Raw genomic sequence first — 27138 nt, 5'->3', positions numbered from 1 at the left:
CTGAAAACCAGGTGAAAGTTTTAAGGAAGCAAAATATTACATGAGGTGTTTAAATGGCCTCCCCTAAAAAGAAGCTGGTTACCAAAAGACAGAAAAAAAGTTTCTTTAATCTCATTTTGTTCCATTTTTTCCCCTCTCTGATGCAAAAGATGCATCACTCCATTCTCTGAGTCAACATTCCTCAACAGCCCTCATTTCCCATTCTGTTACCCTACAAGAAAATCCACATTTGCACATTTCATGCATATAGAAAAGAGCCATCTTTCACGGCACTGTATCTCAGTGAGACACCAAAAAGTGGACTTTTTTTCCAAATAATGGGAAGATCTGTAAAGCATTACCTATAAGGTGAAATACGTTATTTACAGTGCAGCATTTTAAATCACTGCTTAGTGTTAATGCTGGGTCAGCTTCAATACATACATCAAATTCAAGTAGTGCATCAATTTGTTCCTGTAGTATTGGCATACTCTTCAGTAGCTTTTCAGGAGCCATTGTCCTCATTACCCCATCAGCTCTGCAAGAGGGAATATAGATCAGAAGCCATGGCATTCTCTTTCTCCCTCCCCCAAACTGATTTACTATCTAAATTTAAGCTTAACCCATTTCAAATAGTTGGAGCACTGCTTGATTCTCCTGCCTCCCTCAATATCCCAAGAATTGCCATGGAAAGCACTTCATCCAGCCACCACCCCTGACAGCAGGTGAAGAAGAGTTTTTATGTTAGATTGATGAATGCGAGAGATTGATCTTTTTGTGGAAAGAAGACACCGAGAGTTTGAATAAGTTGACAAGAAATACTGTTGCAGAAGTGCTTAGAGTCTTTGTGCATTAATTTTGTTATGAATAACTAATGACAATTCCTTGCTGAGAGTATTTTTTAATGACATGTCTATGGTCACTGAAGACAAAAAAAAAATCCTGTATAGATTGTGGGTGGTTTTCTTTTTTTCCCATAAAGTGCCACAATATATGCATGTCAATAATTTAAATCAGGGCAGCCTTTGCTAAGAGCTTCTTACCATAGGACACTCCTCTGTGTTCTTGGGTACTAATTAATTCCATTATTTCTTCGTAATGATCACTGACTTCGAACTGCCTTAGCAGTCCTGACATTTTATTCCAATGGGATCATCTGGTAGTCATGGACATGTAGCATTTCTTATTTGCAGCCCACAGTAGTTTTCATGTATAACCATTTTTATCTCTGAATATCACAAACCCACTCAACAGCCATCATGTATTGACCCATTTTGGCCACTGACAGGTATGTTATCTCCTCTTTAGGAAGGCATATCACCACTTATTTTATGCTATGGTCTTAGGCACTTTATTTTGAGAACCAGAAATAATATGTACATAAGGGCTTTGAGGCAACACATAACAAGGCAGAAATCGAAGGAAGCCCAGCAACCCAAACTTACATTTATGTAACTTGAAGTGTTTGAAGGCACCATGTGACAAAGGGAACTTAAGATGTTAGGACAACTGTGCTCTACTGGATCAATGCCTGCCTGGGATGTCAATCCAACTAGCTACCAGCTTTATGTCAAAAAATTATAAGTGATTCATATTCCAGACAGATTCAAAAGATTACTCTGGTTCCTGTTACTGGAATAGCATCCAGCTACACTACAAAGCTGTTACAGTAGGCCCTACACTGTCTAGCAGTTTGAGACAGGCAGAGATGAAAACCTAGCATTGGCGTCTGTGATAGCGGAATCCAAAGCAGAATACAAAGCTGCAGAACACACCAAATCTGCCAGAACAATTCCCTATGTAACTCATCATCAGAAGGGACAACTTTAGCATGCGGTCACTATATAGCAACTATACCTTCAGTGGGTCTTAAGCCACTTACAGTATAGTTAATGCTTCAAGAGATAATCTAGTACTATGGAAGACCCAGGTAAGAGACCAAAAATGTTCTGACAAATTCCAAGACACTATTCTGAGCATGGATAAAATTTTTCATATTTATTTTTTAAACACAACCCTTGTGGCAAACAAAAACAGGAGTTTATAGCTTTGTTCTGTTCAGTTTATAACTGTTTGCTAAGTTGTCTCCTAAGAACTTCAGGTTTTCACTTGTTCTTCCTTCATAATTAGACATCTTTCTTATGGAAAGTGTCTGGAGCAATGAAACATCCTAAATATAGATTCAGAGCATTTCCTTCCCCAAATTCTAAAACAAAGTTTCCCTGCAGCTCAATTCATTAAGCTCCCAGTTCTTCAAGGCACCTTAATTTAGTCTTCAATATTTGCATTAGTACCCACAGTCTTTCCTCTTCACCTTGTGTAATTTTAACCAATTATAAATACCTAAGAAATACGACCATTTTGGTATTTCATTGTGGCTTTAAAAAGAACCTAATTCTTAAGTCTTTAAGAAAATAAAAATTAAGCATGGTGCCATAAATAGGATTTCTATGGGTCTGGTAACCCAATCAGTTTACATATCTAAACTATGCTTACCCTTTTTTCACTCTTGCAAAGTCAAATGCCATTTGTCTGTAGGAAAACGCTTTTTCATTCAAGTATCTGCTATATCGCCTTATAAAGGTGGACATGTCATAACCTGAAACAAACAAACAAAAAACGGGTACATGTTTTACATTTAATTTGTATGCTTGTTTGGAGGTTCTTTAGTAAACAGTCAGCTCACCCTACAATATACAACTCCACATACAGAACCGGCATCAGAAGACATCTTACTGCCTCTGAAGAAAATACAGTAGTGCAGCATCGAAACAATCTACTACTGCTTTCTACTACCAACAGATGTATCTAATGCACTAATGGCAGGATTCCTGTGGAAACCTGCTAGTGGCTCCTACAGAGTTATGTGGTAACATGGCTTGATGGTGAAATTAGTTACCCCTCTCTGTAAACATGAAAAATGCCAATTTAACAGAAACAAAATACTTAACTGATATATGGCTTCTATGATTGATTTCAAATTACAACTCCCATTTTTCTACATACAGTCCTGCCAGTTCTTACATGGACCCTCAAAATTCCCCCAACTAGAAGAAAGAAATTATGTTGGCATTCACAGATGTGAAGTTGTTACACCAGAGATATTCAAGGCACATGATATTGGGCAAGCAGCCTCAAACTTCAATAGCCTTGAAGTCTATAAAATTTCTGAACAGTTAGAATTACACCCTGATTTTTCATTCAGTGTTTCTTCTTCTAAGTTACTGAAATGTATGCAGAAGGTAACTGATTATCTTCTTTGGTATGGGTCCTTTTTTGCTACCTTCCTTAAAATCCACATCCCTCAACTTAGTCATCAACTGTATTTTTCCTTAATATCTCTCTATGTTAAGCATCTCTGCCAACTCAGGCTTATTACTACCATTTTCTGATGATTCATTATCTATGACATTAATGTGTTATCTATGAAACTCTAATGTAAGTTTAGAGATATCAACAAAGTACACAAAAGCATACATTGAACAGAATTCACATTTGCCAAATACCAGTATTGTTGAACATGCAAATCATGTTTTGCTTGGAGAAACAGAGGTTTAATATTATGGGGGATTTGTTCCTGCCCTGTGTAACTATTTCTAAAAGACACTTAAGTCTTTTTGATTTCACATGCCTCCAACAAGAGACAAAATAATATGGCATTACTTTATTTGCCCATTATTGTAGCATCGTATAAATATCCACCAACACCTGCTGCATTACAAATTTTCTCTCTTCTCAAGAAGAGCTGCCATAAAACAAGTTTTTCCTCCTTCAAATCAAGGAACAAGAAGATTTCACAAATACACCTTTCATTTTGCAGGAACTGAGAAACATTGTTGTGAAAGTATCCAGGAGTTCCCATTTCACTTGAGCTCCTGTATTAAGTACCTATAAAAATGTGTTACTGAATCATTTTTATATTATTAACTTCTTACGAATGGAGAAGCAAATTAACAATAGTATCTTATATAGGATCTTACTAAGGTAATAGGCATGAATAGGCTTACCATGAGATCCACTTTTGTCCAGAAAATTGCTGAGGTTGAACAATGTGTTTCTAGATGCCAGATACTGAATGAATCTCTGCAACACAAAGTTATTTCTTATCACAGGCTATATCTGAAGATTTTGTACCTCCTAGCAAGAAGACCTCCTAGTCTAGCTCCAGTATACACACATGAAAACTCAGATTTTTTTTCACAGCCTACTATGCTTTCCTCAAAACCTTTTTCATCCATTTAGATTAATTATGTTTAGCATGAATCTCTTCTAAATATCCTAATGCATACATAAAAGCAAATTTCATACTAAATATTGATCAGAAGGAAGGAGTGGTAAGAACAGCTAGTTCTCAGGGAGATTTGAGAAAGCATAAGATTTATTTGCTTGCAAAGCAGCATATCCAGGCGAGTCCCAGACTTATTGATCCATCAGCCTTAGGCCCTCAGCTTGGCAGAAACCAATTTTAATAACTAGTAGACCCCACATCAAGTACCAGGATTAAGACTGAAATGATCATGGAAAACAAATCAGAGTGTTGGCCCAAAGCTGGAACATAAAAACAGGATGGGAGGAAAAAAGGTTATGCTGCAGCAGCAGAGTTCATTGCAAAAAAAAAAATATTTTATATATTGCCAGGGAGGAATTGTTTTACAGTCAGTGCACTATGGTGGTACACATATCCTCAAACAATGATTTTGACTGTCTAGGTCATTAATAACATAACCAATCATCACACACATTCAATGCACAGAGTGAGATGGGCCATTAAGGATGCTAAAACTGTCAGAACTTCTCTTTAGATTTTTTTCATCATTGACAGAACTCTCAGGTAGTCTTTAATCCTGCATCACTGTCTTCAGATAGTCCATAAATTCTGTGACCATATTAAGAGGCTGCTGCTTGCTCTTAACCGTATAGATAATATAAATGAATATACAGATAATCAGCATGCTGGTAAAGGTAAGTTTGGAAGTTTGTTTCTCATAAATAATAATTCTTGACTTTTTTTTTTTTTTTTTCTGAGGTCCTTACTGGTTCAGAGAGATGCCTTTGTATTACAAACATTTTCAGCTTTATGCTTACCTCATTGCCATGAACCATTAGATGATGTGTGGTAACTAAGGCTTTGAATACAACCACCCAGCTACTATTTGTTGCTCGCTCAAAAAGCGTATCAGCCATCTGAGGAATATTCACATTTGTTTCATTAGTTGCTTGGATCAAGTCTGTAGGAGAGACAAAAGGAAGGTGTTAGGTGCTACAAACAAGACAAAAAAATTTGCGGCATGCCCAACCTCTCAGCCTACCAGGCTGCAGGTCATAGTTGTGACAAATAGCAAGTTCAGCACTTAAGTTCTACGCTTAGAATATGTATTATTTATATCTTTAAGGTTATAGCAGTGCATCCTGACAATAACACTAATCTCTCCTACCAACACTACTAGCTTTCTGAAAATTCTTTCATGAGCTATGCCCTAACCCTTCTCCATCTTCACCCCAGATGACTGTAGAGTACACGATGCCATGTGACTACTGCTTGTGGGTTTTCAAGTTAACTGTGACAGTTCATTGTCTCTGAATTAGATTAGTAAGTATTATCAAATTCTCCATTTACAGACAGTACAGCAAGCTCACTAAACCCAGTCACATCAGCAAAAAGATGTATCACCAGAAACTGAAACTCTAGCCATCTCAGAGGTTAGAGTTTCATCAGCATGCTACAGCACACCTCTTAGAGTCTTTACAGACCTAGAGAGCAGAAGAGTACATTCAGGCATGCATTAATACCTCTTCAACTTTAGGAAAGGAAGCAAAGATAGACATTAGCTTCTACTGAAGCACAAGTCCTGAAATTAAGATAAATACTTAATCAATAGTAGTAGAGCCACTAGCATCTCTATCCCACCTCTACTGAAAGGATCTTTAATTTGCTACATGTATTACATACAGATACTTGCTAGCTATCTGGCAATGACTTTCTACAAACTATTACCTAGATTTTGTGATGCAGTTGGAAACTGCATACCACAACTGCATGACTAAAACCTTTGTGATACCATACACAGCCCTGACTTCATGCAACACAAACAGCACAAAACAAAGACCTAATTGTAGAGCTGAAATGTAACCTTTGAATACCTAAGTAAGAGAAGTTAAAAATTAAAAAGTTCAACTTCTAGACTAATCAGTATCTCCGTTATTAATGAAAATGGTCATCTTTTACTTTTCCTGAGTAACCATTGTTAATTATCTGCCACATATTTCTCCCTCCCCTGCTCCCAACTAGAAATGTTCATTTCACTATTCAAGTCATTCAGTGACAACAGATATTCTACCCTAGAGGTAGACATGCTATTCTGCTACTGATGCTTGCACTCCTAAACCTTGTGCACCTGATGCAAACACTAAAGTAGTTCAGTTCACCAGGTCAGCAGGGTTTCCACTTGCTTTCCCTCCCCAGCACAACCTTATATAAGATGACATTAATGCTGCTAAGAGCAGAATGTCAAGGTTCAGGCTGATGTGAAACTACCGAAACTGCTTCTGCAGGGCAAGAAAAGTCCAGAGGACACTTCAGCCAAAACAGACTGAGTTGTGTCAGCTATTGAGAACCACCTTTTGTGATCTGATACCCACCCTGCAGTACTAGAAGCATTCAGAAGTTTGGTAATTTTTCTTGAAGCTTTGGCAAATTATTATTATTATTTTTTTAACTTCTGTTAAACAGATTCCTTTAGATAGAAGAATTCTATAGCTCAGTCAGAAGCCTAGGAAAACCATAGTACTTGTGTTAAAATTGTCTTTTTGAATGGGCATAAACATTGCAAGTTGTCTTCAGTTTCCTCTCAGTAGAATAACCTGTTTACATCTACAGATAAACCAAGTTTAATTTTTAAGTGTTTCTTATTTTTTGGAGTTTTTTATTTGTTTGGAACACCTTCTGAAATGCATGGTTAACTTCTGTAGTCTCAGCAATACTACCCTTGAAGGAAGCAGTTCTGCAGACTAAGTATTGCGGTAGTAAAGTCATACTATTGAATGACAGCAATTCAAGCTCACAGAGCCCTAACAATTCTCCTTGATCTTGCTGCAAAAATAGGCAAATAATCTTTATTTTTCTGCAATGCCGATTAATGAATTATAGAAGACTTCGATCAGTAAAAGCCTAGAAACAAGCCACAACCAGCTTGCTTGCTCTTTACCACACTCAGAGGCTTTGCTTCAGACAATAGCTTTTGTCCTTAGCGTAAGGTAAAAATGCATCAAATTTGCAAGCTCTCAGCCTTAAGTTGCAGTACATAGCTCACTACGGAAGAGAGGTGGTATAAGTTGTGTATTCTGTCTGTGGGTGTTAGATAATGAAGCCTCAGAGGAGTCCACCCACAGCAATGCTGGCATGGCAAGCTGGAACGCACGATTCATACACGCTGCTGCAGCACTGCTTCTAAAAGCACTCAGTCATTTCTCATCCGCTCTGAATCGCTGGAGGGTACGGCATCTGAGTCTGCAGCTCAAAATGTTTTAGGGCATGAGTAATTATAGTATGCCGAGGAGGGAGGTATGATTAAATTTAAGTGTACTACTTTCAGTGAGCAAACAAAAAAAGAATTAAACCACACATGAAGATTTTGTCATCCGAAGGGGGAGGGGAAATAAATAAATGAGTATGTTAGCTAGTTAATTCTGCTCAATCATCATACAGAGTTAAGGAATTCAAGTTTCCCAGCTTTCTTTCTACAACACTGCAAAGCCTTCTCTTAATTAGCAATTGTCAGTATCCGGAGATACTGACAAGCATAGCTAAACTTACTGAATTCTAAGCAGAGTGTGTATGGTGGCTAAATGGAATTTTAAGATAAGAGTCAGCACAGTTAATGTTTTCAGTGTGGTTGTGAAGAATAGATGTGAGGAAAAAGAAAACAAAAACATCTAGAAACTATATTTTCATAAGATATGCTTATTCAGACTGGCAGGACACAATCTTAGTTTTCAAAAGAGACACTAAAGTTCAGAGTCTTCTAAGCAAGTCACAGGTGGACTTGTTAATATGAAAGAGGTAATATTAAAAACTACTGGATGAAGAACAGCCCATTGGCAGCCCTATTAAACAGTCTTGCAAAGTTGATTCTGGTTGGGATACACAGGAGTAGGATGAATGAGGATTAAAGGCAACTTCATGACCGCAGACATTCATATCGAGTACACTGACAGCTAATCCCCAAACTCAGAAATGGAGTTACAGACAGAGTCTGGGAATTCTACAGCAATAGTAGCAAGTGCTTTCAGTGCTACTTTCAAACAAGTGTAGTTGTTGGGAAGTAAAGACCTACACCCTTCCCTTGAATTAATTTTTTTACTGCAGGAATATGTTTTGCCAAATTTTTGGTACAAATTGCCAAATCATGGCACATGACTTCTGCTTCTTCTTTTCACATCTTGCTAGCTGATATTTTGAACACTCAGTCTAGAGATCCTTGTTTAAACTATGTGTAATTTAGATTTTCAGATGAAAAACTGAATTCTTTGGCATTAACTTAAATGTGAACACCAGCCTTTAAACTCCTTGACTCGCCAACTTTTTAACCCAGTCTTGAGATATCTGCAATTTAGTCAGGGAAGAGAAGTAAGGCTAGAGTATGATCAACACCTTCATTAATAACAAGACAAGTCTGCAAACTTGAGGAAGACAGGGAGAGTTCACTGACAGAGATGGAAGTTAAGACAAGTTAGCTCCTCATGACCTTTGAAAGATGTGACTAATTTTGGTGTTTGTTAAGTTCTGGGGAAAAAAAAATATAAAAAAAATAAAAGAGAGAGAAAGAGAATAATAAAAAGTTTTACTGCATTCAGAATTTCAGACTTCAGACTCATTAAAAACTACTTCCTGATTTTAATGCCTTTGTTTTGTTTTGTTGTTGTTTTTGGAATGAGAGAGACTCCACAACACCTTAAAAGACCTTCTTCATTCCTTTACATTTTCAGATGGTATTCTGAATCTCCAATTTTTATTTTATTTATTTTTTATTTTTAACTTTCAATTCTGTAATAGACAGACTTGGGATTTCCCAGTTCTAAGTAAATTATTCAGAATTTACATTCCAGTATATAGTGAAACAGCAGTGTAGCACAAGCATTCTGTTCAGGGGGACATTGGTGCCAGCATAGCAAGAGCTACCAATTGCAGGTTGAACTAACATGCGAGCTGCCTCAACATCTGAGCTGTGTCACACATTCAGTTCCTAAATTTTGCTGAATCTCTCTGACAGTAACCCTACCCCTCTCCCCCCAAAGCTTTCTTACCATTCCATTGAACACTACAATAGTCTTCAAAAGTGATTTTTTCTTGTTTATAAGAATTTAAACGCATTGAACATACAGAAAATGAAATGAAGGATTACTCCAAATCTGGGCTAGTCAAGAATGGAAACAAGTGGCTTAAAGTAAGAGTTTAAAAGCCTCAACAAAAAAGCTAAGTGGCCAAGTAACAGTAGAAGTCCTCCCTTGCAAGACATTAAACTGTATCAGGAAGCTACTACACTGTTGTGCTAGCCAATGCAAGAGCTGAACTTCCAGGTCTACAGAAGGCTGGCCACAAAACAGCACTGAAAAGCAGAACAACTTTATTGGCTTCTGTTTCTCCAGAAATTGCTCATGAGAACTTGAGATGATTTTAATATTATTAGCTCTGACTATCAATCAACTCCAAAAATGAGAGTCAGAAAGTTATCTCTGGGTATAAAGTTTAGCATCTACTACTCTTTTCACCCCCAGCTTGCCCTATCTCCAAACATACACCATAATATGGCCCTATGAAGAACTGCAACTCATGCTGTCTCCTCCTTCCTCTCCAGGAGTCTGCCTCAGGAGTTAAGTGCCTTCCACCTTCAACCCAGCAAGACTAGCCATTATTGAAGTCCATCATCTTCCAGAGATTGTCTACACTCTTTCATGCCTATGCCAATTCTATAAACCTAAATCTTCCACAAAACATGTGTTCTCCAGGTACTATAAAGACTTTCCCTCTAATGCACATAGTCTATGTGACTACAAAGACTTCAGGAGATTATGATGTCCTTACCTCACAGACCTCCTTCCCTAACATACCACCAACCAAATTCATCCTTCACCAAGACAACTGTTATCCAATTTCTTTCTCTCTGCCTCCTCATAGGCATACTCATACTACTCATAGTATTAAGAGTTTTGCATAAGAGAAACAGTTTTGTCTTCCCTATATAAAGAGTCTGCAGACAGACAGAGCACAGAGTTCCAGCAGACTTCTCTCAGAGCTTCCTACAAGTATTAAATATCAAATATCAAATTAAGAGTTTAATTAGCCTTAGAATCATCTTCTTATCTTTTTTAAATAGAGAAGAGCACCACTTTCTATATCACCAAATCTTGGTTTTGAAAACAAGGCTGAAAAATCTACTGCCTATATACAATGCTGCATCTTATTCCAAGGCACTATCATACAGTCCCCATCATATCAAGTCTATAAGTTATCTGGGAAAAATCCACCCTAGCTCATTAACAGTATTAAATCAGCTACATTGGATTTTGTCCCTTTCAGTTCCCAATGATATATATGTATGTATATAGGGCTTTTCCTCCTGAGAGGTTCAGGTGCAATTCTCTTGGAAAGTGGAAGTAAAAACCGACTGTCAGGTAATTTTCTACCAGATCTGAAAGGGTGCAACCCTAACTTGCTTGGCAATCCTAAGTACTAAAAATGGGGAAAAGGTGTGATAATACTGTGTTAAAAAATCTTGCAATGATCAACTTAATGTTGATCAACTTAATACTTTCTGTTTAAAAAAAAAATAAGTCCAAAACTTATAGCTCCACTGGAAGCAGAAGAATGTTTCACCTTTAGTGTTTATATTTGAATCCCTTCCTCGAAGTTACTGCAATTGAAAGATGACATTCAGACCAGACCACAGCCACAGCAGCTTTGTCAAATGACTTCACAGTGGGAATAGCCCTAATGATTAAGAATGGAATCTTTTTGCCTGTCCAAAGAAGTAAGAAGCTCACTCTTGAATCCTCCTTGTACATAATTCACTTACTTTGAATACCAAAGAATTTGTCTCAGGCAAGAATGCAGGTTCAGCAAAGAAAAGAGAAGAGGAGAAATCTCCGCTTTTATGTTCCCTTCCAGAACTCCCATTTCAGTGCTTCCATTCACACAAATCCTGTCCACAACTAGTTCAACGGATACGTGTCTTTAGTAGAAAAATACAAGTAATGAGCAATTTTCCTTGTGTCAACAAGAAATACCAAGTTATTCTGGAGCTGAAAGTACCACTGCTCTGTTTTACTGATTCACTACAAATAGCAGCTGAGCAACATATCACCTTTGGATTTCTTGGACATTTCTTGGACGTTTCTTGGACAGCTCTCAACCACTTAAGATGTACAAAAATGCCACTTGTATTTGGTCAACACCAAGTGATAAGGTTAGCTCATAAAAGCAGTTGCTTTGGAGAAATGTCATTCCCCATCCTATCTTAATACAGCATCTTAGATGGGAAAAAACAAAAACAAACAAACAAACAAAAAACACTACTACTATTAGAAGTAGAAAGTCTTGTATTAACTATTTTTGCTAAGTAACTTTTTGCATAAAAAATAACTTCTGTCCATCCTTGCAAGTCTCATACCTTATTCTACAAGCCAGCTCCTTCATAAATTCAAGCCTAGAAGCCTTAACCAAAACACACATTCATTTACCACAGTCACAGCCACAGCACATGTTCACAACCACAGCCCCATTGGTCTCTGTACTGCCCTACACCGAACCCTTGGTCTTGTCGCATACACAAAAACAAGTTTAATGGGGATATATTTTTGCAGGATTATTTCTTAGAAGTATAGAAGCTAATAAGGCCTAATACAGTTACTGCTGTAACTGAATGCCAGAATTCCAGCTGTGAATATCCTCCCATGAGGGTGAACAACACCTAACACTGCCTGTTGGCTGTATCAATTTGTAACTCTTACTATTTGGCTGTTTACTGAACTATCAATAACCACCAGCTGCAGCTTTTATCCAGAACAGCACAGCTACACTGGAAAAGGAAGGAGTCTATGTTTGCCACAGCGGTATGGGGTCATTTACTGTAATCCCTGCCCTAGAGCATTTTCTAATTAGCCTTTACATGTTGTGCAGATCATATACTCCAACCATATCTGGCAGAAAGTGGTAATCAATAGAGGCATGGTGCACAAGCTATTTGAGTTGCCATGCTGCCATCATTTTTATTCTGAGAATAAACTCTCTTTAGTGCTTTCCACCCCCAAGAAGATCTACGTTCCTGAGAAAAACATTTGCTTTTAATAAACGTCTAAAAGTAAAATTTTCACTAGCCTTTCAACCCTGCCCAGAACAGCAGTCTGTAATCCACTGCAAGTCTGAATTAGACTGAAAATATATTGGGAGCAGCCTGATGTTTTAGCTGCATTGCTTAGCTATTACACACTGAATACATAGAAAAAAAAATGAGGGTGGGGATGAGAATGTGCCAGCAACTTCAGTGGTATGTTAATTAGCTTGCCTGCCTGATAGAAACAGGTCAGCTGAGTAGGCAGCCCCAGTGGCCGACAGATCTAACTTCCAATAGCCAGATAGGGTGCCACACTTTTTCAGCTGCTTCAGCAGGATTCTTTTAAGAGTCCAGATATTTAGTCAGTGGACGTCACAAGATGATATAACCTTCAGTATAGACAGCCTGAAAAATAACCAAACAAGACCGGAGTGCCTGTGCTCCATCAAGCTGCCAAGCACCAGGCGGTTAGAATGGGCTGAAATTTTTAATTGTGAATGAAATGTGCACAGCTACGCAGACAGTCCCACTGGAAAAGTGGACATATCTACAGGAAAAGAATACCAAGTGTTATGCAAACTTGTCCTTGCAGTCAGTGCAACAGTCTGACTTTCTACTCTCCTTGAGGCATATTGAAGCATAGTTGCATTAGCAAATACTTTATAACATGTATGTAAACATTTTGATACATTTTGTCCCTTATCTGTAAGGCAACTAATAAGAAGACAGTAAGAGTTCCTAAAAGCAGAAGGCTGCCTCAGACGTGATTGCTGCACCTTAAAACAGGTTTTACAAAGCTGACTGACATCCTTCGGGGTTAGAAGGAGCACCTTCTGTGCTAAAAGAACAAATGCAACAAGATGAAACTAAACACGCAATTCCTTGATTATCATTTTCTTACACTACACAAGTTAAACAAGAATCCTCGCCTTCTGCCAGACAGACAGGGGAGTTTAAGTCTCAGAAATGTTGAGAAACAAACAGCAGCAGACTGTACACTTCAACACGAGCCTGCAGCCTTTCACATACTGCAGATCTCTCCAAGCTGCAAATGATTCTGCTAACAAACCCCAATATCCACCTGAGAGCTGGAAGATGCAGTTAGGACTACTAACATTCAAAAGAAACTGACAGTAGTAAGTTGCTATCTAACAGCTCAAAGCCACCACTGCATCTGGAAGATGTGTTTGCACGAAGCTTTGCTGACTGGATTTAAGCCTGCCTGACAGGTTCCCACTTCCCCACTCAGCTTGATACGAGATTTCCACTGCCAGTGGCAGAGTCACATCTCTAGACTGGAATAGCAAGAAGTGTCAATTAAACCCCTAAGCACATGACAGAGGTGAGCTTTGAAAGGTAAGTTTTCATAATACTGCCTAAGCATTTTCCAGCCTCGGGGTAAACAGGAGGAAGTTCTTTAAGATCACCTACTGTAAACATTGTAACTTTTGCCTGTTAATACTCTTGCCATTCACAAATAGCAGAACGATTCAACATTTGAATAAAGCTTAGGAAAGCCAGAAAGACTCAACGTGGCTTAGAATGAAGAAACACATCAGAAAGTCATAGGCAAGGCTCACATATGAAAATAGTTTTCTGTTTTAGGAGCCAGAAACTAGGCATCACTCATGATAAATTGTACATGTTTTCAAAATACTGGCACACTTGATATGCTGACTTCCTCTGGCTTACTGCCCCTTAGCAGAATGTACATTCTCCTATAAATGGGTTTAAATGAAGCTATAAAAGTTGGATTAAGAGCTATAGGCACAGTTACTGTATTTTGGATTCCAGAATCATGCAGTAAGCTCCAAACCCAAGCCTCTATTTGAAAAGGTTGGGTTTTAAAACTCCAGGGTTGCTAAAGAACCAATGCAATGATCTGTTAAAGCTTGTGTCTATATTCAACCTCTATATAATGAGAAACAGCAGCCTTCAGAGACAGGAAACAGGCCAGCTGGCTTCCCCCTTTCATATAAGTTCTACACTCTCCAAAATGAGAAGTGAAAGGAAGAATCCTTTTAAAAACAGTTTGAACTCCCACTTAAGTGTATCTATGTGGGCTCTTTAATTATGTGTAAAGATGCATGCTCTAGCTAGTGAAGTCCTGCACCATGGCAAGATCACTGCCTCATTTTGAGGACCTCCCCAGAAACTTGTTGACTTGCATAAATTTTAAGGGTGTGGGCGACAAGTCAGTATGTTTTATTCATGCTTTGAGCAGTCGTGTCTTCCTCTCATTTCTGTGGAGTACCATTTTAGAACATTCTGTAAACTATCAGATAGACTTAAGTGATATAAAGAAACTATGCCAGAGCCACAAGAGCCTGCCAGTCTCTGCAGGCTAACAGCTGACCATCTGCTATGGAAGCATCCGCTGCCATTGTGTCATCCATGCTTGTGCCAAGCCAAGATTCAGTTTGAAGTGATCAAGTACACTGTCAGTTGTCATCCAATGGTCTTATCCCACCTCTTTAGCAAAGTTTAAGCCACTTTCTTGAAAGGGCATGTTCTTTGGTCCTTTAAATAGATGGTAGAACAATCTTAGCTCAAATGGACACCATCCTCTCAATCTACCCTTACCCATGTTTCACATCTCAGCCATAACCTAGTCTCCTAAACACCTACAGGGGGGTGGGGGGATCAAAAACAAAACAAAACAAAACAAAACAACAACAACAAAAAACACTGCTTTCTTTTTCACTCCTTCTTTAAGAAAGTAAAGAGAAAGAAAAGCCACCTTTGCAACATACACAGCTCAGCTGTCTGTGGCTCAACTACAGCATCAGGAGTTTGTGCCAACTTGCTTTCTACCTGTGGTAATTTTGCATATTGGCTTATGATCAAAGAAAAGGTTGACCATCACGAGTCAGACTCAAGCTGCAGACGCATCCTGTCAGCAACTTGCAGTTCTCAGTACATATTAGGAGCAGGGCGTACATTCTTGGTGGCCTTCAAGCATGACCATGCCTGTGTACTCACACTATCCCCTCTGCAAATATCATACAACTTTCATTTTTATCAATAGCTAGAAAAAAAAAAAAAAAGACTCCAGCAAATCAACTGACATATTCTCTCAGCTCAAACAGCCAGAGTACAGATTACACAAATATACAATATCAGCATGACATCAGGGCTTTTCAGCATCCAATTTCTTTCATTAAACTAAGTTGAGATACAGATACAATCTAAAACAAAGCATGAAATCACATTACTCTGGGCAGGGAGGAGGAACAGGAGGGTATTTAGACTTGGTTAGTCTGGGAGACAGTGGTAATATTGATGCCATTTGCTATATACTATGCCTAGAAATAAATTGCAAACCTCAGAGGCACCGTGCATTTTCCAGCAGCATAGAAAACACTGTTCTAGTATTCCACGTAAGTTCATGGTGATATGGTCAAGTCTTCCACAGCTAACGTCCAATACCAGTTGTGGCACTAGTCCAGGCTGCTGGTATACTCCCTCTCTAGTGGACTAGAACTGTCAACTGCTTCAACAAATGTTTCACAACCTGAAGAGATGAATTTTTATGAGCACAAGGAGCTTACTGACTACTAGCTATGAACTCACCCTTGCAAAACTTCAAAATGTTTGCTAGAGAGAAGTAAATATGATGAAAATAGCAAAATTAGAAGTATTAAAAACAGTTTTAAGGGTCTAGCATGTGGTTTGCAAGGCTCCAGAAAAAGCAGACAACCATACTCTGCAAAGTGACAAGCTTGCCCCTGCCAAGTATTCTGATTGCCTTCCAGCAATTGCCAACATCTGTTTTATTCAAGCCATCAAACTTTCATCCAAGCAAAATTTTGGCCAGTAGGGAAGCTAACCAACCATGCTGAGTCTGATGGAGTGGGATACTCTAGCATCAACTCACCAATGAAGCTTCACACTGCAAACCTACTGGTACTGCTGACTCAGGGGAACACAAATACTGTTGCAAAGCCTGCACTAGTGATCAGTGCCTGCAAAATTCCTAGCAAGGCTTCTTATATCATATCATTTAGTTTGAGTTCAGGGTTCAGCTCAGTGCTAGATTACCCGTTCTTTCAGCACACTGGAAGTTCTGTGCTGAGATTTCAACCCCAGTTTCCCAGATTGCTTTATTCCTTGCTGTTCAGTTTTCATGCTATTTGAAACCTATCTCTCCAAACCAGGCAGAATATTATTCCTAATCTGCATTGTATGTATTGAAGTATGGCAATTCAAGTTTCATCGGATACTCATTGGTGCAACTGATTTTATGCCTTTGGTATTTTCCCTATGCACATAACAGAACTTGTTCTTTTCCAACCTAACCAACATTCTGATCTGTGCCTTGAAAATAAGCTCCAAAAAGGAACAGCACATATGAAGTTAATGATAGTGTTTGGAACAATTGACTCATCTTTAGACTATAGTAAGACTAAGGGAAGGGATATAATGCCTTCCCTCCATTCCCGAAAAGATTGTAGCCAGCTTGTTCAGCAACACCATATGTCTGCAGCTGACTGCTGGAGGTCTTTCCTTTTTTTTTTTTTTTTTTTTTTTTTTTTCCTTCAGGGATGGGGGTGTATGTGGCACACTTTTGGTTGGGGGAGTGGTGTAGGGCAGCCTGTGTGAGAAGAGTGGTCACTTTCACAGGCTATGTGCGGGGTATATCTGCTCTAACACCAGCGGGGTATATCTGCTCTAACACCTCCTGCTCCACCTCTGACTTTGGTGTTCCCTCTACTTTTTCTCACTTTCACGCCTTCTCTGCTTCCTGGGCAGTAGTGTCTGGCTTTTCTTAAATATGTTTTCCCAGAGGTGCCACCAGCTCAGCTGTGTCCTAAGATAGTGTATCGGGTTGAGGTATCAGAATTTTGGTAGCATGGGGGCTGTGGGTGTGGCCTCTGTGACAGGTGCCGAGCAGCTGCCCCATGTCAGAGCAGAGCCAGCTCCAGCTGGCTCCAAAAGGGAGCCACGGCTGGCTAGAGCCGAGCCAGGGAGCAATGCTGGGTGGGCCTCTGGGGAGAGAAGCAGCCCTGCAGACCCCAAGGCCAGTGCAGCAGGAGGGCAGGAGGTGCTCCAGGCAGGCAGCAGCAGCTCCCCTGAGGCTTGTGGAAAGGTCCCTGGTGGAGCAGGCTGTCCCCCTGCAGCCCATGGGTCCCACACGGAGCAGATCTCCACGCTGCAGCCCGTGGAGGAGCCCCCGGTGGAGCAGGTGGATGTGGCCTGGAGGAGGCTGCGGCCCATGGAGAGCCCCCCGCAGGAGCAGGCCCCGGGCCGGAGCTGCAGCCCGTGGAGAGGAGCCCACGCAGGAGCAGGGGTCTGGGGGGAGCTGCCGCCTGTGGGGGACATGTGCTGGGGCAGTTTGCTGCTGGGGGATGGACCCCGTGGTAGGGAGCCATATGGGAGCAGGTCTTGAGGAGCTGCTGCCTGTGGGCAGCCCCCGCAGGCACAGACTCAGCTGGGGAAGGACGGCATCCCGTGGGAGGGACCCCACGGGGAGCACGGGCAGGGAGTGACCGTGAAGGAGTGGTGGGGACGAAGCATTAGGGACTGACCACAATCCCTGTTCCCCCATTCCCCTGCCCTGCTTGGGGGGAGGAAGTGGAAGAGGGTGGATCTGTTTTACCCATGACGACAATTGTTATCTCCCTCTCCTTATCTTGAGCCCTTTCCATTGTATTTTCCATTGTATTTTCTCTCCCTTTGCCTTTGAGGAGGGGGATTGAGACATCTATTGTGGTGTAGCTCAGCTGCCCAGAAGGATAATACCACCACACAGGTCTGTGGTGGAGCTGGCTGTGTATGGACCAGGGTAGCCTCTTCTGACAGCAGCCACCCTGCAGCTCCCTGATGCCAACACTTTGCCATGGACATCCAGTGCTGGGGGAAACATAAGTAAGGTAGGGAGAGTGTCAGCAGCTTCAAGTATTTTGAATACACGCAGAAAAATACCAGATGCAAGTATGCCCCTGCTATATTACTATTTCTTCAGAAGAAGAGACCAGTGGGGCAACAAGTCTCTTATTGGGTACAGTTTCCTCTCAATTCAAAGACTATTCCCAGCAGAGCAGCTTCTCAGACCACAAGTGGGCCTCAAGATAGCAGAGGACGCCAAGGAAGAATCACCCGCTGCTGCCGTTTTCTGCATGCAGCAAGAAGCACTGAAGATTAATAGCATCCAAAACACAGAGTTATCCTGGCTGCCATCTACTTTTAAGCACTTCAGAGGATCTTTCAAGAAACAAAGACATAGATGGCTGGACCAACCAGTCCAAAAGAGTACTTTCTTGGAGACTACACAGAAGTCCTCTCTAGTTGGACAGGCCCAGGTAAGGTGCATACAGAAGCCAGAAGGTTTAAGAGCCAAGTCAGGAAGTCAGATGCACAGATCAAATCAAACCACAGGAAATAAGAGTACAGATTTTTAAAAATTATTTTTTTTAAGAAAAGACATTCAGTCACTGCTGCCCAGGATGTAGCGGAGTAAACACTACTAGGCTGTGATGAGACATATTCAACTACTAAATAGCAGTGATGAAAACTGTGGACTAGTCACTGTATCATCACTCTGTTCTTTCAAGAGAAGAAGAAGAAAAAAAAAATCACATCTTTTTTCATCTGTGCAGAACTAGAAAATGCAAGACTGCATTTATGTAAACAAAAAGTAGCCACATGTCATACTGACTATCTCATGAACAAAGGTCTGCAAAGAAAGCAGAAAAGGCATGGTTACTCTATCATCAAGGTCTACGAACAGAAGTCATTACAACAGAAAGGCCTTACTTATCCCCAGACGGGTCATTTACAACTTTGGCAAAATGTGTTTAACAGAAGGATCTTGATGACTGTTGAAAACAGACTACGAATATGTCTTCAGCTGAGGGGAAGGAAGGTAGGACTTAACAATCCAGCTTTATCAAGTTACACTGTTTAGATAAAAGAAAGTTTAATATTACATTATTTACCCACTCTTCTGTTTCCTATCCTCCCTTTCCTTAAGCATTATACCATAAAATGACAGAACAGTTTTGATGTGCAAGATCAAGTGATCCCACCCAAGTTTCAACCTCTGAATCCTAAAATCTGTCATCAGCATGACATCAGGGCTTCCACCCAGCTTCAAACATATTTTTTAAAAAGTATAACTTGGCCAAGTCCTAGCTTAATTAAAAGGGCAGCCTTCTGTTGGTATACATGTCTTGAAAACAGCATTTAAATGGGACAAGGATGGGAACTAAGAGCTAATGTCACAGAAAGATTCAAGATTCACTTCTCTAAAAAGCCTTCATATTAGCTCTCCTTACCCGTGTTAGATACTTGTATTCCTACTTAGAGATCTACACATCTCCAAATGATGGAAGTCTTCAATACTGTTTTGAGAAAGGAGATGAGAGAGGTCCACAAAAATAGAGCACCATTCAACATGGAGAGTGATGACAACTCCTTTCAGGAGGAGAGTCATGACAACTCCTTTCAGGAAAAAAAAAAAGTGCTAATCCATTACCCATTACTGAATGGATTACTTAAGTAAATAATTGCTTGCTTGGAATTTTTCTTTTCCAGTGTGAAAAAAAAGAGAGATTCACTAGGATGTCTAGAAGGAATTCACAATGCAGAGTGCAACCCAGCTGTGACAACAAAAACAAGACACTGTGCTACAACTGATCTTCAATGACAATTTTCCAAAGTCAGTTCTCTCATATATGGAACATGGCAACTTATTTTTGTATATCTCTCTGTACTTTAGTAGTTTCATTAGCAAAATGTGAAGGATCACATACAGTTTGTACAGAGATTCAGTTCTTGGCAATTTTGTTTTGGAAGATAATTCACAGCCATCAAGACAAAACATCACCCAGACTGCAGAGCACTGCAGTACTCTAATGTCTGCGCTACTCCCTTCAGAAAAGGGCCACAAGAGCCAACAGACCTGGAATGCTCTCCAAATCACCTCAATAGCAAACAACTTCTGAAAGACACACTCAGGTAAATGTTAACAGGCACCTTTGCTGAGTGACTGAAGATAGCTCTTCTGGCTTCCACCTTTCCCAAAAGCCAGACAGCAATATGTAATTTTGTAATCACACACAGTAATGAGACAGAGGTTTCTAAAACTAACCTGTGGGAGTTTATATTTACTGAGCACAGGAAGAAAGCTTAACTCTTTGCTTCTGAACAATCAGCATTTCTGTTTAAATGCTGTAAAACACAATAATTCAAATTCCTTAAGGTCATTCACACAGTTTGAAGGATAAAGGCAAAACACTGCAAGGACAAGTACCTGTATCAGGAAAATACTGACAGCAGCCCTGCATTTCAGTTACCAATGTAAATTAAACCATAAATCTATTTTTAGAGCTTCTGTCAGCCACAGACAAGTATGCCAAATCAGACTTGAGATGGAAATACATAGAATCATAGAGCCATAGAATCATTTAGATTGGAAAAGACCTCCAACATCATCTGGTCTTTCTTCCATACATTACTGCTCCTGCGATATACACCCAGGTCAACTCCATAGTCACTGAAAATTCTGTCCTGGTCTTCATCTGCTTTGTTTTCACATTTCCTAAAAGTCTCCTGGCTTTTGATCAAGCCTCTGGAAGGGCCTTCTACCTTACAAGAATTACTCTGAGAAAGTAAGGAGGTATTACACAGTCTTTTTAGACTACACACTCCAGAACTTCCTCCTGCTGCAAAACAATTCACTTGACAAAACATAGTCAAGGAAAATCCCAGCCATTTTGATCATTCTCAGAATCAGGAACTTGTTACAACCAAGCACACATGCAACAGCCTCGCTGGTTTCCACTTCACTTCCCTAAAAGAAAAATCACTGGTCTGTTTCTGAGCTAAAACCTTTATAAAAGGAGCTCTGTTCAGATTTACTTATTTTTTTATTTTTTTTTTTCTGATCTATCATGTGTTTTAACATTTAAAAGTTAAGTTTTGTCCTTTCTCTGAAAACTTCTCCCTGTTGATAGCATCAGAGCCACCACATCCAAGTCCGGAAGCTGGCTTTTGCTTGCCCCACACAATCAAACTCTCAGTAAAGCATTAACACGTCTTTCAGAGCAATTCTGAGAAGGAAACTTCTGTGCCAGGCTCTAGGCTTGCCCTCCCAGTTGAATTACCAGAGCTCATATATCTTTAACACAGCCCATATATACCTCACCCACCCATTCCACAATGGCCCTTTTCACTGCTTCCAGAAACATCAAGTTGCTAATCCCTGTTTCACCATGTAAACACTTCCCTCGCTTGCTGTCTCTAATTGTAATTTATTTAACACAACACGATTAGCTGAGGGAGAGGAATCAATATCCTTGTGCTAACTTTAAGACCTCTATTGGAATAAAGAAACTGCGGCAGGGGTGATAAGTTTGGTTAGTCCACAAGTATCAGAGCTCTGTTGTGCTAATTGCAGCACCTTGCCCCAAAACATTGCAGCATCCTAGATTTATGCTCCTCTTCTCCCCACAGAGGCTTGGGAATTTATTTAATGCTACCTAGCACTACTTCCAGCAGTTGCTGAAAATTAACTAGTATGAGAGCTGGAATTCAAGAAAGTGGTAAATCTTAGTAATGAATATTAGCGACCTAACCATACTTTAGTACTTCTGCATTACATAACAAGTCTGTGCAGCATCCAGAGTCCATGCCAAAGGACAGCAGCATCCATATTAAAGCCTGGACTTGTAAGCTGCTCAAGCACAAGAAGTCACACAAAGGCAAATGCTCAGCAGCTCAGCTTTTGTTCATAGAAGACACTTCATTCTCTTCTCTTCTCGACATGCTCATGCTAAAATTGTGCTGTTTCCTTGTCAGAGCAAGTTGCCTCTATTTAAGTTCTACTCACACACACACAAACACCTGCTCATCTGGCACCTTTCTAAAAACCTACAGAACTAATACCTTCTGTAGAAAACTTACAGGGACCGTGTCCCATCCTCATAGGACTATCTAATTCATGTTAAATAGTTGATCTTTCCATTTAATTTACAAAGCCCAGCTGCTAAGCAGGACGCCGGAAGATAGAGGCCTGGTGTCATGTCACACAACCTAAGATGCCAAATAAAATTACAGAGATCCCTAAGGGCACAGTACCACCATGCTGACAGTAGAATCGTAGCTTTTAGTAAAGCATGAGGTGATTGGAGCACAGCTATCTTCACTAGTATCTAAAGTCTTAGTCACTGCAATCCTTCACACCTCAATTCAAAACTTGTCTTAAGGCACTGGCAAGTCTTACCTTGCTTTCCCTTCTCCACATTTTCATACGCTACCTAACCAACTGGAAATGCCGTCAGCCACGTGACTCGGAGCCTGACCTCCATCTAGCAGTACCTCCTGCACGCACTGAGGTATTGCTCTTTCAGAGGATGAACTTTTAATTTACACTCTCATTACAATGTAAGGCCCATTTTAACACTTGTTCACAAGATAAACATCAGAGTTCAAGGAACTGCTTAACAATTCACAATTCTAAGGAGATGCCTCAGGTCTCAGAGCCTGAGAATATTTTCTAAAAATGAACTTGATTTTTCATTTAGAGTTCGCAGTTTTCCATGTGCCTATCTCCCACTGACAAAATTCTGTCTTTAACGATACCGGACAGTTAAATGCTCAGCTCTAGCATACAGATAGGAAAACAGACGATAACACAGACAAGGATGTATCTTCCCAGGAAATGATCCTTTCTCTTCCTCCCATGCATCTTACATGTAGGTGGGTATGAAAGTGCTTAGAATATGAGAGGCTTCAATCTCCCCCAGTCTCATTTTCTGAAGTAGTAGTATTAGCACCAATATCCAAACACAGTCCCCTTCCAGACCCTAATATAGCACTGGTAAACTATTTCTGCCCCACTTTAATCCTGCCCGTTCCAGGTAGCACTTTTATGTGTGCAGAATATGTGTATATATTAATATTACACAGACATAGCATTGCTTTAATTACAAGAACTAAGCTTCTTTAAAAAAACGAAAGCTTCTACTAACAGATACAGTAGGACTGTCCATACACAGCCCACAGATTGAGAAGTGTCGACAGCTACCAAACATCAACACCGGAGATATCAATAACCGAGAAGTTTATATTCAGTGGCTTATCTACACTACTCAAAGGATATTTTTTAATATAAAAAAAAAAAAAAAAAAAAAAAAGTGATACTATATGATATTAAGACAGCTGATCTATTTTAACAACAATTTATGCTCAAGCCAGTCCTCAGTCAATGCTGCTTACATCAGCATCTCATCGCCATACATAAAGAGTACGTCAGCCTGAAATCTGACATGTGGGATGCCACCTAAAGGGTTAGCTCTGAAGCCATTAGCACCAAGATCTGGAGTTATTTTCCAGAAGTAATACTACCTCCTTTGAAGAAATACAGCATCATCAGGATTGTATTTACATGCACCTGCACCAGCATTACTTTGTAATGGACAGCAGCCAAGAGACTTCTTGGTAAAAAACCCTGCTTATCGTTACTTGAAAGCATTTCTTACCATGTGTCCCTAGCATTTCAAACAAAACAAAACAAAATAAAAAAAAAAAAAAAAAAAGGAAAAAACACTTAGTTTTAGGCAACATTAAAACCTGCTGTTTCTATATTGAGTCCAAAGCAAGAGAGAGTTACTACTGGTAAACAAAGCCAATTAACACCATGCAATTAAGTACTTTCACCATCCTAACTCCTTGGTGTCTCCAAGAAGGGGCTGACAGTGAGTGGGTTGCAAAGAAAGAGAATTGTCAAGACAAAGAATTACTAGCTCATCGCTTTAAAGGAAACATTTTGACTTCAACCTTGTCTCGTGCATTAACTAGCTCATGCAAGTCCGGAATAGATTAAAAGTCTGTGAGACAAAGCCATCAGCCATTTCAATAAGAGATGGTGGAAACCATCAAGAGTGACTGTGAAGTTGCTCTCAGATATCTGGGACCTCAACAACAGCCCTTAAATTCTCCAGAGGCTGTTCCAACCCACAAAGCAGTGCTGTCGGGCTCCCTGACCACTTTGACATGCCACCATCTAATGGAGATGGCCTCGCTCTTGTCAGAGCTTGGGCAGCTCCTGGCACAGCGTCACTGTCCCTGCCCAGCACCATCCATCGCTGGGGAGGATGAGGGAGGCAGTGACAAGCATGTGCCCATTTTGCCATGGAGCTGATCCCCTCTGCTCCCTGCGGGACTCAGCGCCGGGGGGCATGCTTTGCGCTGCCTTCCTGGATAAAAGGTCAAGAGGGAAAAAAAAATGGCTGAAAGAGCGGTATTATGCAATGTGAGGAGAAATGCAATAACAACTCATCCTCTCCCGGAGATTTCTCATAACCCGTTCGATCTGCGAGCTGGATTATAGCAAGCACGGCAGCCAAAAGGCTCACAGCCCCGTTACGGAGCGCCGCAGGCAGCCTCCTCAGCCCGGGGCCTCCGCTGCGGCTAGGCAGAGGGATGCTTACAGTCCAGGTGCTTCTTCTTGGGCCCCATCACTTCATGCGTGGTGGCTTTGCAGACGGCTCTGGCTACGGCTGATCCCGTAACGCTGTACTGAGCAGCTGCGATGCGATCCGTCAGCGTCTGACCCGACATCTTCGGTTCTCGCTGCTGCCTGCTCTGCAGAGGCGGAAAACACGGGAGGGGAAGGGGCTAGGCCGGCTGTAGGGCCGGGGGGAGGCGGGGGGCCCGCGGCCGCACAAAGCTCCCTCGGCATATCCCCCCCTACCCCCCCGCCGCCCCGTTGTGTAAGCCTTTCTGGGGCAAAAAAAATAAATAAAAATAAATGGTATTTTAGACACCGCAGGGGGGGGGGGGGAGGGGGGGATAACGATAAACCCGAGATGGAGCACAAACAGCCATGAGACAGGGGGAGGAGGGGGAGGAAATCGAACCCCCCTCCCCTCCTCCTCCATCACCTGCCCGCAGCCTCCCGGGCGGGGGCTCGGCACGGCTCGGCACGGCTCGGCACGCCATGTTCCGCCCTCCCGTCCCCGTTTACCCCCCCCCGCCCAGCAAAAGGTGTGGGTCGCCATGCAGCATCCCGGCGGGCTCCAGCACCGACCTGTCCGTGTGTCCGTGCGTCCTTCCCTCCCGTCCTCCTGCCGCCGCTCCCGGCCCGGCCCCGAGAGCCCCCCCGGTGCGGTGCGGAGCGGTGCGGGGCGGTGCGGGGCGGTGCGGGGCGGTGCGGGGCGGGCTGCCCGCTGCCCCCTCCCGCCGCCACCGGGGATGCGCTGGGCGTCCACGCCCGGCAGCCGCCGCCGCCGCCGCCGCCGCTGCTGCTGCTGCTATTTCCAGCCTAATCCTCCCCGCAGCCTAATCCCCGCGTACTGCCGCAGCAGCGCCGCCCCCGAGCCCGGTGCAGGGGGCGGAACGGAGCCCGGCGGTGGCCCGGCGCAGTCAGGTGACAACCCGGTGGCAGCCCGGTGGCAGTCCGGTGGCGGCCCGGTGTGCCCCCCGCCCGTCTTAAAGGGGAGCCCCGGGGACGGGGGAAGGGGTGGGGGGGGGTCTGGGGGCTCCAAAAGGCACTGGGGTGAGGGTAGGGGGTGGGGGAGATGCGGTGGGACCCGGGATGTCCTTTAGAGCTGGCCCGGTGAGAATCATCCCCCGCGAAATTAAAACAAAATTAATAAATAAAATAATAAAAAATTAAAAATAGAAATAAAAATAAAAATAATAAAACTTAAAAACAACAAGAAAAATAAAAAATAAAAACAAACAAACAAACAAAATAATAATAAAAAAAGAACAAAACTGAAAATGACGAATGCAAAGCACCTTGCACAAATGGGGAAGTCTGGCAGAGCCGCTGATGCTGCCTCTGTCTGCGGTACGGTGCTGTGGATAAGTCTGGAAAGGATTCGCAGAGGTTTTCCCCAAACTGCACGCGAACTGGATGTTAATGATTTGATCGGAGCTGTCTTAAAGATGCCCCCTGAAGGGCTTTCTGTTTGATATCCCAAAGATCCCGGCCACGGCGCGGTGCCACGCTAGGCAGGGGACGTAGGGTGCATCGCCCCCAGCAGCAGCCCGGGGCTTGTGCCGTGTCATTGAAGCCTGCCAGTGATCTGCCGAGTCCTCGGAAATGTGGCGTACATATATTAACATAAATCGTCTGAACTTAGTTTGGGAGTGAAGTGATTTAGGTGGGTGGGGCCTGGGTGGAATGGTGCTGCTGGCGATTACTTCAAGCTGCTGTTAGAACAAACCCAAGAAGACGACGTGCGTGTTATTAATCAGCCGAAAAACCCGGTATGTACACTCGGTGTACAGATCTGTGCATGGGAAACGATAACCGAGTCGTGTGGCATGCAAAGACACACTGCACCATTTTCATTTATCGCACCAGGAACACAATACTGCCTGGGGATTGTGCTCTGTGACAGCATGAAACAGCAGCTTTTTTACTACTACTTTTTTTTTTTTTTTTTTTTTTTTTTTTTAACATAACAACCCAGAGATTTTAAAGTCGTAGGTAGCCTGAAAGCATGGGATTCCTATTATAACAGTACTCAAAAGTTCAAGTTCCTTTTTCTATGGAAAATCTCTTCCAAAAGAACTGTTCAAAAGGTGCCTGTGTCCACTGAAGAAAGGTGTTTGTATTCTCAGGCTTTCAATACTGACTAAATCTCCTTCATTTTTGCAGAGCAGATACAAACGTTTGGATTTCCAGATTCAAATGCTTTCTCATATGCAGTGTTTGAATATGGTCAGGGATTTCGTTTGGAAAAACACGTAATGTGTATGTTACTGGCTGCTGACCAGAAGCATTAGGTACATGAAAAATTTGAATATTCTCATATTTGAGAATTTGAACCTTGTATATGAGTCTCATATTCCAATAGTGAGAATGGCTATAACC

The 27138-nt window shown here is 41.5% G+C and overlaps 1 protein-coding gene across 19 annotated transcripts in view; it reads right to left on the bottom strand.

The window, feature by feature from the left end:
* SNAP91 (synaptosome associated protein 91) overlaps window positions 1-26326 on the bottom strand; it is a 70455-nt gene extending 44129 nt beyond the window's left edge. For 7 of the 19 annotated variants that reach the window (XM_035321110.1, XM_035321119.1, XM_035321122.1 and 4 more), the window contains exons 1-6: window positions 25342-25641; window positions 24743-24896; window positions 5065-5207; window positions 3987-4062; window positions 2476-2578; window positions 424-517 (exon numbers count right to left, since the gene is read on the bottom strand). In XM_035321110.1, coding sequence (XP_035177001.1) covers window positions 424-517; window positions 2476-2578; window positions 3987-4062; window positions 5065-5207; window positions 24743-24872 — 546 coding nt within the window. In that variant the 5' untranslated portion in view covers window positions 24873-24896; window positions 25342-25641. Of the gene's footprint in view, window positions 1-423; window positions 518-2475; window positions 2579-3986; window positions 4063-5064; window positions 5208-24742; window positions 24897-25341; window positions 25643-26054 lie in introns of those variants that run through there. The other 12 variants (XM_035321116.1, XM_035321123.1, XM_035321117.1 and 9 more) reach the window with 6 other exon arrangements.
* Window positions 26327-27138: the final 812 nt, after the last annotated feature.

The sequence above is a fragment of the Oxyura jamaicensis genome, chromosome 3 (assembly GCF_011077185.1).
Source record: "Oxyura jamaicensis isolate SHBP4307 breed ruddy duck chromosome 3, BPBGC_Ojam_1.0, whole genome shotgun sequence".
Lineage (NCBI taxonomy): Eukaryota > Metazoa > Chordata > Aves > Anseriformes > Anatidae > Oxyura > Oxyura jamaicensis.
This window is presented reverse-complemented; position numbering and strand designations above follow the sequence as displayed.